This window comes from Fundulus heteroclitus, chromosome 23 (assembly GCF_011125445.2).
Source record: "Fundulus heteroclitus isolate FHET01 chromosome 23, MU-UCD_Fhet_4.1, whole genome shotgun sequence".
Taxonomy (NCBI): Eukaryota; Metazoa; Chordata; class Actinopteri; order Cyprinodontiformes; family Fundulidae; genus Fundulus; species Fundulus heteroclitus.
This window is the reverse complement of record NC_046383.1, coordinates 10,935,259-10,949,611: the sequence shown is the minus strand read 5'-3', so window position 1 is coordinate 10,949,611 and position 14,353 is coordinate 10,935,259. Positions and strand designations below refer to the sequence as shown.

General features: G+C 42.2%; 1 protein-coding gene across 2 annotated transcripts in view; it reads left to right on the top strand.

The window, feature by feature from the left end:
• Window positions 1-14,353, top strand: part of spata5 (spermatogenesis associated 5) — a 155,448-nt gene that overhangs the window by 1,459 nt on the left and 139,636 nt on the right. For both annotated transcript variants that reach the window (XM_012879217.3, XM_036127385.1), the window contains exons 2-10: window positions 930-1,054; window positions 2,061-2,218; window positions 3,443-3,501; window positions 3,685-4,329; window positions 5,739-5,868; window positions 7,580-7,636; window positions 7,753-7,876; window positions 10,697-10,798; window positions 10,942-11,095. In XM_012879217.3, coding sequence (XP_012734671.2) covers window positions 930-1,054; window positions 2,061-2,218; window positions 3,443-3,501; window positions 3,685-4,329; window positions 5,739-5,868; window positions 7,580-7,636; window positions 7,753-7,876; window positions 10,697-10,798; window positions 10,942-11,095 — 1,554 coding nt within the window. The remainder of the gene's footprint in view (window positions 1-929; window positions 1,055-2,060; window positions 2,219-3,442; window positions 3,502-3,684; window positions 4,330-5,738; window positions 5,869-7,579; window positions 7,637-7,752; window positions 7,877-10,696; window positions 10,799-10,941; window positions 11,096-14,353) is intronic.

Here is a 14,353-nt window from a genome sequence, read left to right as displayed (position 1 = left end):
TGAAACAGAGATAATGCACGAGTCCACAGTCAGGGAAGCCCTTTACCAGACTTGAATCGCAGAGGTCTGCAATTCTTGGCTACGTAACGAGGAACAGCAGAGAGTTGCAGCAGTGACATAAGCTAATTTTATTACTTGTTTTAGAGTTTATATGATCAATATGTTTTGACCAGAACCTTTCAGGAATCTCACCAAAGCATTAAGTAGCGGTCAGACTGTTTAATACATTGACTTGTTTGTTGGTTGCACTATGTGTTCAATAAGGATTGATGTCCAACTCAACAAGCTGTTCTCTTGAATATGAATATTCTGATACATAAAAACAGTTACATTTCTTGTTTTAAATCGTCCTTGTTTACAAACGTATTTATCTGCAGGCCATTTTTGTTGTTTGTGGTTAATGCAGAGAAAAGTCAAAAATTAAATTGCAGCTATGGTTGAAATAAATTGAAACATTGATTTTTGGCAAACTCGTTCAGCCCTGCTTTCCAGCACTTTGCGGTCATTGCACAAGACAGTATCATATAAGTTTCACAGAACTACTAGGACAAATAAACATTTCAGTGATATTCTTATTTGAGATGCACCTGTAAGGATTGCTCCGCTCCAGCTGAGTGAGGGGATGGTTAGGTGTTGGAGGTGGAGCGTTTCTGCCTAAACTTGCTTACAGGAACTTCAGAGTCCAAACTCAGAGCAGGTTTCACTGTGGAGTAAATCCTGAAAGTCAGTTTGAAAATCACTGGCGGGTAAATCGAAACTGACGACCTTGTTTCACATTTTCCTGACAGGATGGACTCTCTTAAGGCTGAAATGTCATGAATGTAAAACATGCAGCTCTGCGAATCGATCATCTTTAGCTGTATATCATGAAATCTCTACATGCTCTTAGTAAAAAAAACTAATTTTGTGCATTTTTTTCCCTGTTATAGCCGATGATAAAACACCCAAAAGCTGCAGATGGAATTTAGCCCAGCTCAGCCTCAATTCTATGAAGTTGGCCGGCGTTTGCATCGGGAGACCGGTCCTGCTGACGAGTTCGTCGGGACACCAAGAGGTGACCTCCATTTTTCTGTCTCCTTTAATTGAGTCATAAATGGTTCCTATGGCTTCGGTGAAATACCTGAGAAGAGCTAGATTCTGTTTTACTGTCTTAAAGGTCTGTAGTAGGGCTGAAACTTTCTACTGTGATGCTCCTCTTTTTGGTCTTCCTCACAAATCCCCCCTAACCTAATTTTTACTTTCTCCCTCTATTAAAAAAAGACAAAAAAAGGAATGGTGGCCTGATTGTTAGAGACAGGCACTTGTGTCCCGGATAGGTTGCAAGTTCCCTGGTTTAAATCCCTCAGGGTCCCTGAGCAAGACCCTTAGCCCCAAAACGGTTCCGGGGCGCCGCACAGTGACACGATGGGTTAAATGCAGAGGACCCAAAACTGACTTGTTTAAGAAAACCTACTTTTTATTGCATTTCTAGTTGTTGTTTTGTACTGTTTCCTTCATAGGGTGACATGAAAGGCGCTCTGAAATTAAATGTATTATTATTATTATTATTATTATTATTATTATTATTATTATTATTATTATTATTATTAATATTATTATTATTATTATAGAATATTGAAACCCCCGCTGCCTGTTTTAAAGCGAGGTAAATTAAGTCTGTTATTTTTGTCTTTAATGAAGGGATTCATTATTTTGATTTTGTAACTTTAGAAGGTGAAGTCATGCATTTTTTAGTTTGTTCCTTAAATATGCATAAAATAATATTCTAGCTTTCAAATTTTCTGTTTAATATAATTGACATATGTTGGTATTTAGTTTCACTTTCCACTACTTTCCAGATTGTACAGTTTTGGTTGTTTTGGTTCTTTAAAGCAAATTAACATGTAATGTAATTTTCTTATCAGCGCACAATTTAAAAGCTGCTGTGTTGGCGAAGCCCGAATATTCAGCTCGATAAGTGATAGAATCTGACTTTAAGGAAGGATATAAGAGCCTCTAGAGATGCTGTTCAGCTTTGACACCGTCTAAGAGTCGTCCTCCTGCTGTTTTCTGTCGCTCAGGTGTGTCTGGCTTGGCCCGTTGCTACGTTTCCAGGTGGAAAAGTCGGCCTTCAGAAATGTGCTCAGAACAATCTGAGGGTGAAGCCGGGGGAGGCGGTGACGCTGCACCCGGTGACGGGTCCCGTGGTCCAGATGGAAGAGCTGGTTCTCTCCAGTCGGTAATGGTTCAACGCCTCACAGTCACAGGAAGAAGAAATCCATTTTGTTTTTATTCCCGGGTTTCACACAGAACTGATCTGCTCTTTATCTGGCCATAAAATCGTTTAAATAATAGCTTATATGTAGAAAACAGATTCCACTCATTCTTCATTCAATAAAAGGGAAATGAACAAACTAAGTACAGCCCTTTGATTAGCCTGTAGAATCACCTTCAGCAGAAGTAAGTCGCTGCTTCCTGTCTGAGTTTACCAGTCTCTTCCATTATTGCTGCGCGGTTTTGGCCCAATCTTCTCTACAACGTCGCTTTAGCTCATTAAGGTTTGCAGATGTTTGCTCTCTGAAGATCCCACCGTTGCACTTCAGCCTATTTTTGTTGCAGATTTGCTGCAGAGCTTTGGCTCATTGACTTTTTGCTGACCCAGTTTTGACCAAGCTTCAGCTGTTGGACAGATGGTTCATGGATGGACAGATGATCGGTTTAATAATAATGTGTAAAATCTGTAAGAAGTCACATTTGGATAACTTTAGGGCCAGTTCACATGTTCTATCTGTTCAATGACTTGTTTTAGATTTTATTTTGAAATAGCTTCAGATTAGGTAACAGAAGTGGCTTTTTTGTTTTTTATGGCTGGTAAATTGTGCTTTTTTTGGACACGTATACCTATAATGGGGGTTAGTAATGTCCTGAAACAGCTAGAAGTACAAAATAAATCAATAAATAAAGTAGCAAAAATATTCAGATATACATTTGCCTGAAAGGTGAATCCTAGTGCAAGTCCAAAGATATTAATGATCCCAATAAAAAATGCTAAAAATACATCAAGCAACACAGTGCTCCCCTGTGTGGTGTGAGGAAATGCCGCCATCTGCTGGTCAAGGCGTCCAACCGCAGTTCCAATTTACACAACGCTTTTTAAATTAAGATTTTTTTATGCCTATATTGATTTATATAAAATATTTTTTGGTAATGCTGCATTCATATTAATTTTCTAGCTTGTACTGTTGAAAGTAAATAGAGAAAGTTTCAAGATTTCCCACAATCTCCTCAAGGCAAGGGACCAGATGTTTATTCAAAAGAAATGTCATATAACAAAATAACACTGCATGTGGAATACATAATTTATTGATGGAAATAAATTAATATCTAATTAACAATGTTGAATTGATTTTAATATATACCTTATGTGAGTTACATATTTTAAATTGACAACTCTTTTATTTAGGTCAAAAGATGACACGCTTGATGCAGATGAATTCAAGAACTTCTTTGTGAGGAGTCTGGGTGAGTCCCCGCTGATCTCACAGCTGCTGCTGAGTCCTGAGTCCTGAATGTGCAAACCAGATATTATTGCTGCATGTTTGGATGTTGGTCTGCATGCTCGCTAACTTGGCCTCGGTGCTCTTGCGTTTTGCAGATTCTGCTTCTTCCTGCGTTGGAATAACTTAGATTTTTCTCTTTCCCCAGCCGGAAGCATAGTTCTGCCCCGTAACATCGTCTCTGTAAGTTATTTTGGCCGCTCCTGCAGTCTTCGGGTGGAAAGCATAAGAGGAGAGGATGGATTAATCCTCCAGAGAGCCTCTCCTCCTCTGGGAGCGACCGCTGACCTGGAGGACTCCTCTGTGTGGACCTCCACATCAGCTGACCTCTCCTTGCAGCTCAGCATGCTCACTGTTGACGACGACGGCGACGTGGCGCCAGGCACAGCCGGAGAGCCGGGTCCGGCAGCCAGCACCCCTCGCCGAGCGGCCGGCGTCCCCGCCGTCTCGTCCCCTGCCGCTCCCCTCACTCCTTCCTCCGCCTCACCGAATCCCTCCACCGCCGAGTCGCCGGAAGACGTCGTGGCTTCAGACGGCGCCGGCGGCCCAGAGCAGCCCGACACGGCGTCCGCAGCTCCCCCTGCTGCTTTTAGTCGTAGTGACACGTTCTACTCTGTCGCGTGCTCCACCAAAGTCAGGTTCAGGACCAGAGGAGGGCTGACAGACTCTGATGAAGAAGCCCCCGGGTCAAAAGTGACGTACAGCATGATCGGTGGTCTGAGCAGCCAGCTGGACGTCATCAGAGAAACCATCGAGCTCCCCCTGAAGCGACCCGAGCTGTTCTCCACCTACGGTACGTCTCCTCCTCCACACCGTCTGTGGACCAGCAGCTTCATCAGCTGAGATCATTTTTGACAGCACCCTGAAGTTTGATAAACAGGTTAACTCAGGCGTTTTTCAGCTAAGACTCAAAAGGTCAAACCATTTCTATCCTGGGCTGATCTAGAAAAGGCAGCGCATGCATTCATTAGTTCAAGGCTGGACTATTGTAATGGTCTGTATGCAGGAATCAGCCTGACTTAAACTTAGACCAACTTTATTGTCATTTTGTATGTACAGAGTTCATACAGAACGAACTGCAAAAACAGAAGTGAAATTTTCTTGAAATCATTGTAATTTTCCTTGATTAGAGCAGGAAAATAAGACTATTTGCCAATGGAATAAGAGTTTTGCACTTAAAATAGGAACAATTCATCTCCATCGTCTTGTTTCAAGTGCAGGATGTCTAATTATTTTATTTTAGAGATGAATTGTTCCTATTAAAGTGCAAAAATCTCATTCCATTGGCAAATAGTCTTATCTACCTGCTCAAATCAAGGAAAAATACACTAATTTCAAGAAATTTTTGGTTATTTTTAGTTCCCTTTTTGCAGTGCAGAATTTCGTTGCGTACAGCTTACGACAGTGTAACCAGGTTGCAATTGAAATAAGATAACATTACAGTATAAAGTGCTGCAGTGATCAGAATGTAACAATGCAGGAGAAAACAGTCTCTTAAAAAAGTGTGCAGAAGAATGTTCCACAATGTTTGTAGTGCAAAAATCATGCAAAAATGCTGCAAACGTTCAGTTGTGTGCCTTTAGATTTAAACAGGTTATAAAAGTTCAACGGGTCCAAAATGCAGCAGGTTTCTCTCAGACGCTCCCAGACACGACCATATTACCCCCGTTCTCTCCTCTCTCCACTGGCTTCCACTTTTTAAAGTCCTGCTGGTTGCTTTTACAGTCAGAACCAGCATATTTTTAAATGTTCGCCACAACGTCAGGACTCTGCGCTCATCAGAGCTCGTTATCCTGCATGTTCCCAGGACTAGGTGACGGTTCTCTTGCTGTCTTTGCTACTAAGTTGTGGACCGCTTTATCACCAGAGCTACGATCCGTTACTGAGCCAGGAATCTTTAAACCACAACTAAAAACATCTGTTCACACAGACCTTTCACTCCTAGCTGTTTATTTTGTGGTTTTATTTTTCTATATAGCTCTTAATATCGTTTTGAATTGTGCTGTTATGCACTTTTTAGTTTGGATCTCTTTTTATCCTGTTATTTTCCCATACATTTTTATATTTGTCTCATCATCTGTTGTTTTACCTTTTAGCTTGGAAAGCACTTTGTGCGGCGTATGGGTTGTTGAAAAGTGCTGTATAAATAAACTTTGAATGATAGTTACTCACAATCTTTTGCACATTACCGGCTCCAAACAGGCATCTCACCTCCCAGAGGGGTTCTCCTGTACGGACCACCAGGCACAGGGAAAACCATGATTGCACGAGCCATAGCCAACGAGCTCGGCGCTCACATGACGGTCATCAACGGCCCCGAGATCATCAGCAAGTACGTGGCTCGACGGTCGGGGGGTTTATTGGGAAAACGGATGAATGAGTTAAACAGACAGTTACATTCATTCATCATCAGCAGGAATGGTATAATAATTTGAGCTTTTAATGATTCATTTTAACCATTTTTTCCCCTGTTTTGAGTGATTAATCGTCACACAACGAGAATTATCGTTTGAAACCAGGAACTGAATGCTTTAGTTTAAAGTTGCCGTGGATTTTCTTACATCCACAGAGGGTCAGTATCCCACACGCCGTACATCCCCACTGGTATTTGGTCAAATGTTTCTCAGCCGTTTGCAGAGAGAAAGCAGCCACTTCGTAGCCAGAATCAACGAGCTTCTGACATAACGCTGGATAGTTTTATATTTTTCACCGCAGGAAGGGTAACGTTTGTTTAAGCTGCTTGTCCTACTGCCATGGCGAGGCACGTAAGGATAGTTCACACGTTTCCAAAAGGGTTGAGGTCAGAGCTTTCTCAATGTTAGCCCGCTCTATCCACCCCTGATGTGTGGTTTTAATCGTTATCCTGATGAAACAAGGAAGTCAACAGGAAGATGCTGTGGAGTAACACCAGCAGGTGTTTAAACAGTGCTGGCCAATGTTTTAAAGGCAACACCCTCAGGCTTGACTGAAATGTGTTGCTTCCCACATGCCTTCACAAACTACCCTGGCACGGTGGTGGCAGCATCATCCTGAGGGTCTGCCAGTGACCCTCAGGATTGTAATTTTATTAAGGATCCCCATTAGCTGTTGCCATGGCAAACAGCTAGTCTTCCTGGGGTCCACATAGGGGGTGGGGGTGTATGTACGTATGTATACGTACATACACCCCCACCAATGATGGTGGGGGTGTATGTACGTATATATCTGAGCCTTGCAAAATGTGGACTACTTCCAAATTGTTTAAATTCACCTCCAACCATCAGTTAGACGGATGAATGAATCAAGTTTTCCAGCAGGACAAAGGTCCAAAACTCATCAACACTGCAAAACCTGAACTAAAAATAACCAATATTCTCTTGAAATGAGTGTATTTGTCCTTGATTTGAGCAGGTAAATAACATAATCTGCCAATGGAATGAGTATTTTGACCCATAACAGAAGATAATTAGATATATTCACTTGAAATAAGATGATGGAGATGAGTTTTTCTTATTTTAAGTGCAGATAATCTTATTTACCGGCTCAATTCAGGAACAAATACATACATTTCAAGAAGATTTGACTTACTTTTAGTTCCCTTTGTGTAGTGAAAGTGGTTTGAAATGGATAAAGCAGGCCAACATGAAGCTTCTGCAAAGAGTCCATTTATGACCCTGATGAAAACTTGTGGAATATGCTTATAAGCTGAGTCTGGACCAGGAATCCAGCCGCTTCACGTAGAGCGGGCAAAGATGGAGCTGAAAAGTGTGCGGCTTCTCTAAAACCTGCTACGAGACCTTTAACCACATGTTAGTGGGGGTGTATGTATATATTTGAGCCTAATGTAGACATTTGACTCTTGGTGTTTTGGGGAAATCCTGGATAATTCCTTGCAGTCGAGTCTCTAAAACTACGAGATTCTAAACTACGAGAAGAACTGGTCAATAAATCATTAATGGCATTAAATTAACACAACATTATTTTGCCACCAGTGACTGGATCTAAACGTCTGATCGGTGCGGCACGCCCGCTGAAAGGTGCATGTTTTATTTCCGTCTTTGCAGATTTTACGGCGAGACAGAAGCCAGGTTGAGGCAAATCTTCTCAGAGGCATCTCAGCGGTAAATCCAACCCGTTTGCTCTTAACTGACTCTTTTGTCGTTGTGAAACGTTAAAGAATCGCCTCTCATAGTGTTCAGACGGTGAATAATGATAATGGCGGTTGTTGCTCTGACAGGCAGCCGGCGATCATCTTCATAGACGAGCTGGACGCTCTGTGCCCGAAGCGAGAAGGAGCTCAGAACGAGGTGGAGAAACGCGTGGTGGCTTCCCTCCTGACTCTGATGGACGGCATCGGTTCGGTGAGTCGCCTCAGCAGAACTCTCCATCCCTCGGGTCAATACTTCCTTCTATGGACCCGGTGCACCTGTGGTTCTGAGTGCTTTCTCAGGCCCGATTATCAGGTAGTTTATGACCTGGAGTTTCATAAGGAAGGTTTTAGGACTCGACAGCATAGAGTAGATGTCAATTCAAAAGGCTAAATATATTATTTGTAATGCAGAATTTGCGTCCATGATGCTTGGATTATAGTAACATACTAAACTTAACGCAAGGCCTCAGTCAATCGTTCCCCCCAAATGTGATGGACGGTTGTACTGGAACTGACTTTTCGATTGCAATGCAAATTGTAATTGACAAATAAAATTTGATTGATTGATTGATTGATTGATTAATCCAAACTCTGTCAATTGGAGTATTGCACACACTAATATTGCAACTACAATTGCAATAAAGGGCTAAAACGACTTTTTTATATTATTTCTACAGACAAATTACATGTAATAAAGTTCACAGTGTGTTTTGAAGAATCTACATTTAGCCTAGCATTCTGCATTTCTTATTTGATAGATTTTTTTAGATTTCAAAATAAAGCTGAAAGTGTGACAGCATTGATTTGGTTATAAACATTCATGCCTTAACATGGGACTTTTCTGAATATTCGCAAAGTTAATGTTGTATTTTTCTACTTTTTTTTTAATTGTGAGATTATTCTGTTTTTGCACATCTAAGCCATGCTAATAGGTGGGGAGCCAAGTGTAAGGTCCGCTTCTTTAATGGACCAGGAGGCGCTGGATCCGTGGACACGGGCTTCCTGCTGCTGTCAGGATTCCTCATCAGGAATGCCGATTCTCTGTAGTCTGGATGCACTTCAGACTCTGTGGGTTGCATCTCTGGGGTGTTGTTTGTCCTCAGAAAAAAAACACACACACACACACACACACATATCCCAGAAATGATCTGAAAGAAATTACAGATTTAAGTAGAACTGCATGAGGACTGACGACGTTATGCAAGTGGAGCCGCTCCCGCTCTGCGTCCATCCGTCTGCAGGTCACCAGCCCCCTACGGAGAAGCACTTCCTGCTCCATAAGGATCATGTCTGCACATCCGCTTGACTTCTCTCTTCGGTATAGAAATGTTGGAGCAGAGAAAGGAACATCTCATGTAGCAGGCAGACCACCCCAGAAAATGCAGGATGTAGCCGAGTTTAAATCACAGCGTTGTTAAAGTTTCTTAACCACACAAAAAACCAGGCAGTGAAGCTCGTTATTCAGCTTATATCAGGGCGGTGGATATGTCTCTTTATCTGACTGCTTTATTGTAACGCTCTTTAATCAGTATGCTGTTGAAAATCAGATCTGTCTTGCAGCAGTAAGGTTTTGGGTTCAAATCCCGGCCTGGGATCTTTCTGCATGTTCATGTTTGGGTTCTCTCTGGGTAAAAATGCACTTTTTAGGCTAACTGGTTTCACTAAACTGCACTTTTAATTTCATTGTAAATTTAACTAATTTAACTGGAGCATAACGTTAATTTCTTGGGTTTTGTTTAGTGACGTTTGGCCCAAGAGGCAAAATATTCAGACACCACTGAGCTGTAATCACAAACGTTCGTCTTTTTCACTTGGATTTTATGTGATAGACCAACTTAGATGTGTGCATAAGAAATAAACAATTGTGTTTTTCTACTTTTTTAAGAAGTAAAATCCTAAAAGTTTGACGTGCATTTGTATTCTACCCATCTGAGGCAATTATAGACCCACCTTTTCATTAGGCTTTGCACATCTTTGCTTTGCACATCTAGAAATTTTGATTTTTGCTTGAATCTTTGCTGCAAAATACCTCAAGCTCAGCCAGGTTCACAAAAAGCATCTGTGAATGATTTTATTTAGGTTTTGCCACAGATTCTTGGTTTTGTTTCTTTAGGCCTGGTCATTCTAATAGATACATTTAATTTGATTTTAGCCATCCCATTGTAGCTTTCTTTTTTTCCTGCGGTTGCCTTGGATTCAGTTCCATCCTTCTTCCAGCTCTTCGTTGTCCCTGCTGATGAAAGATTTGCCATGTGGACAATTTGTTTAGGGTGATGTGCGGTGTTAAAAAGCCTTTTATTTGTACTATGACATGAAATTACACACATGTAGGCTGTTTACTAACTAGATGACTTCTGTGTTGCAAGGTATTGCACTTGATTTTATTTAGGGGTGTCAGAGTAAAGGTTGAAAACTTATTAATGGCACAATTTCAGGGTTATTTTTTTTTTATTTTGTCAACAAATTGTTCCCCAGTTGGGAAATTCAGGTGTAACAGCAGCAAAGTGACTGGAAAATGGATACATACTGAGTCACTCAAAGGTACAAAATATAAGAACAGAAAGTAAGAATAAGGGATTGTACAGTATGGTCATATTTAATGAGCATAAGATAATACTGTACATTTATTAAAAGTAGCATACTCAGATTCAAAGAAAAGTGCAACCGAATTGGATAATTTAGATAAATGTACGACAGGTGCATGTGGATTTGTGGAAAGAACAACAGACTCTTTAGAAGAAATTAACTGTGCAAAAAAAAAAAACAGCAGGGATGTAACCATTTTATTGGCTTTGTTGGGAGCAGTGATGGTTTTAAAGGCCAACAGCTGCTGGGAGGAAGGATCTGTGACGACGCTCCTTTTTGCACTCAGGATGCAGCATAAAATCCCAATAAGGACCGTTGAACTCTGTGTTTGTAACGTGACAAAAATATTTCTTTAAAAATACGACGGTTACAAACACTTTTGCAAGGAACTGTTCGTGAGATGTTTTTTTTTTTTGTATTGAACGACTCCGTTTTGTGTTTCCAGGAGGGTCACTCAGGTCAGCTGTTGGTCCTGGGGGCCACCAACAGGCCCCAGGCTCTGGACCCCGCCCTGCGCAGGCCAGGACGCTTTGACAAGGAGCTGGAGGTGGGTACCTGTGGGCTAATTCCCCCTGTGAGTAATTAATGGCCCTGCTCCTGCTGCTGAAACGCTGCCAGAGGAGTTCCGGTTTTCCAAGATGAGTCACAGCGCCCTCTGCTTCCCTGGGGTCCGCACCCTGTTCTGTTCAGGTGGGAGTCCCCGGCAGTGCCGAACGGGCCGACATCCTGCAGAAGCTACTGAGCCCAGTGCCGTGCAGCGCCACCCCAGAGGAGCTGACGCAGCTGGCGGACGTTGCACACGGATACGTCGGAGCGGACCTCGCCGCTGTTTGCAAAGAGGCAGGCGAGTAAACGTCCTCCGCAGACAGAATGTGATCGCTTCGTTTTCCTCACCGTTGGACCATGAAGGCATCTCAGGGGGGGGTTACTGGTGACAGGGGGTCCGTTATGGGGCCAACTCTTTATTTCTGCTCTTTACTTCTCCATGTTAACTTTTTAAAAGGCCAGTTAACCCAAATAAATGTAGCAACCGAGTGAATATCAAATTTATGTGAGAAGTATATTTAAAAAGTACAAAAGTTGACCAAAACTATTCAAATTAGCAGTACACATACCGAGTAAAAGGACATGGAAGAAAACCATGACATCATGGTTTCTGTGCGGTCTTGAGTTTAATTCTAGTATTTCTGAGTTTGGATATGTTTAGAAAAAGAAACATATGGCCTAAAAGTTGCATCCATCTATTCATTCATCTGTTCTTCTTTCGTTTCCTACTTCTCCTTCCATCCTTCCTTCCTGCCATACATCCAATTTGGTTTTCCCTCCTACCTTTCATTTCTGCTTTCTTTTATTTATTCTTCCTTTCTTTCCTTACTTCCTTTCTTCACATCTTTCTTTCTTCTTTCTATATTTTGCTCTTTGCTCCTTTTCATGCCTTCCTTTCTTGTTTCCTTCCTTTTTTCTTTACGAGAGGTTTAGCAAGTTTTGTTTCTAAAGTCTGTCTTTATTATTAATAGGGCTGAACGATATAGAAAAAAAGCATATTGATAAAATAGAAATCATATTGATCGATAACGATAATTATCAACAAATTCAAAACGTACATTTTAAGTGCAGCCCTGGTTATTTTATGCTGTTGCTTAGCAACTTACTTATAGATACAGAACACAAACACTGAATTAAAACTCGACCCTTTATTCAACCAAAAAGAACTCGTGCTCTCTGAACTCTTTGGAGGGGGTGGAGCTTGGTGACGGAGTGTTCCTGGGTCTGCGTTGTGATTGGTTGGGAGGATTAATGACTGTAATATTAACCTACATGATAGGTTAGAATGCAAAAGGAAGGAAAACTGTTCTATTGAACTTTTTATTGACCCTTTTTTTTTCTATTGCACCCCACGTCTATTGATCTATATATATATATATATTGTTATTGAATTATTGTCCGGCCCTTATTGTTACTGTAACTTCAGTGTGAGCGGTTTGCATTTATGCAAAATCAAAATTGTGCTCATTTGAGCCAAGAAAAGGCTCAAATGAGCACAAAAGGTGAGAACAAGCACAGAACCCTGTAGAACCCCAAAGTAGTGAGAGGCTGGCTGCCAAAGTAAAATAACCTTTACCAAAAGTTCTCAACTATACCAAACAGGTCTAAAAGTTTTTAAAAGAAACTTTAATGTGCAGTTGGGTCAATATGACCTTTTTTATCATAAGCTGCACAATAGTATATTTAAACAGATGTGGAAGAGAGTCAGATGACAGATGCTTGACATTAGATGTCTCTTCGTTTATGTTCCTCATCTAACTCCCAGATTTGCTTAGAGCTGGTTTCCCTTGGCGGCTCAGGCATCCAGTCAACAAATTAATGTTAAAAACAGTCGGTTTGAGTTTTCAGTTCATTTTCCCCTGTTGTCCTGATCTAACTTCTTGAAGAAATTTGCCCAGACCTCAATTATTTCAGAGTAATTTCCTTCCCATTTGGTTTTTCAACAAGTTGATGACGTTTTCTTGGCGTTTGTTTTTCGCCTGAAGTCCTCTTGAACACGCGGGTTCGCCAACAGTTGATTGTTTTTCTTTTTATTTCATGTAGAGGAAGTTGGGACTTTATGTGGTATTGTGCTCCAAGTGAGGAAAAAACCGCTGAAACCGCTAGTTATTGTGAAACTGCTGTACCCCCTCACCCCTGCTGCCACAAAGTATCCCTCCTCGCATCCCGAGGACAAGCACAATGGCCTGCACTCGATTGTTCTAGTGCGTGCTTATTTGTTTTTCTGTGGATGTTTGTGTGTGTGTGTGTGACCCCGTACTGGCGCTTGGGTGGTCCCGCCGCCTTTGGGTTCATGGCGTATTGCCTTTCCAGCTGAGGAGGGCGCTCGGACTGCTGCCTGGAAGCACTCCGGCTGCGAGCGTGATTTACTCTCCACAGAGGGCCGGACGTGACTGGCAGCGTTTTCGGCAGAAAGCTCCTCGCCTCCCGGGAGAGACAGCGAGCTCCCCAAGCCAGCTCACTCTGCTCGCTTCCTCCCATCGCTTCCAAACCCAAATGGCTTGGAGAAACACAGGGCCTCTCAGGAATCCCACAAAGCAGGAAAGGATTTGCTCTCTGTTGGCCCATGGAAATAAAATCCAAGTTGGAAGGCATTTAAAAACAAATTTATTTGCAGTGAAACTTAATCAGGCAGGCCACATCTGTGCACCTTATTCATTTTCAGGGGATTTATCTCATGGACGGTGCAGATGTCACAGTGGCCTGATTTCTGGAGGCAGTGGTACCTTTGGGGCGCCCACACTCCTCACAGTGTCCGCCCCGCATGCATCAGCATTCATGTTAACCCATAACACAACGTCTGTGAGACGCCATCGTGATGATGCTGTCTCATGCATCTATGAGGATTATGAGGATGCTCCTGCATCTGCCAGCAAAACTGCCACTCAGCTTGTGGTGCTGCCACCCTTTCTGTTCTGTTCTGGTCCCAAAATCAAAAAAACGCGTGGTTCACCTTCGCCCGTTTTGTGATTCAACCGGCCTAGAAGTGCCTCCTGGGCGTGGCTTTAGCCCCTCCCCGCTCGCTTCACACCCTGTTTGCAACATTGACATTTTCAAGAAATCTGCGAGAAATGGTAAACAATAAAAATGCATCATTATAAATAAACATAAATAAAAGGGGGAAAAAATAAAAATATTGTTCCTAGAGCTGTACATGCAAGACTGTCTTAGATATTGTTAAGGAGTAATCCAGCAGGATAAATATCTGGATCACACAAAATAAAAAACTTAGCTTGCAAACGGCTCCACATCTGAAGAGGGAACCTACAGGGGTTCCCAGGTCCGATCTCCGTACAGCGGCCACTGACGCCAGGGGCAGACCACTCCTTCGTCTGGCTGCTTTCAGTCACGCAGCTCTGATTTACACCTTCGTAGTAGATCTTTTGCCTTAGCCATGGCGGGAGCAAGGAGAACAGGTTAAAAGGTTTTTAACCGCAGTGAGGATATTTTTGTTGGTTTGATCGTGTGCTGCTTGTCGAGCTCAAGCTCCTTTCAGCGCGGCACCGCTGTAAAAGCATCCTGCTGCTCCCCCCGGTGCTCTAAGTCTTATTACAGA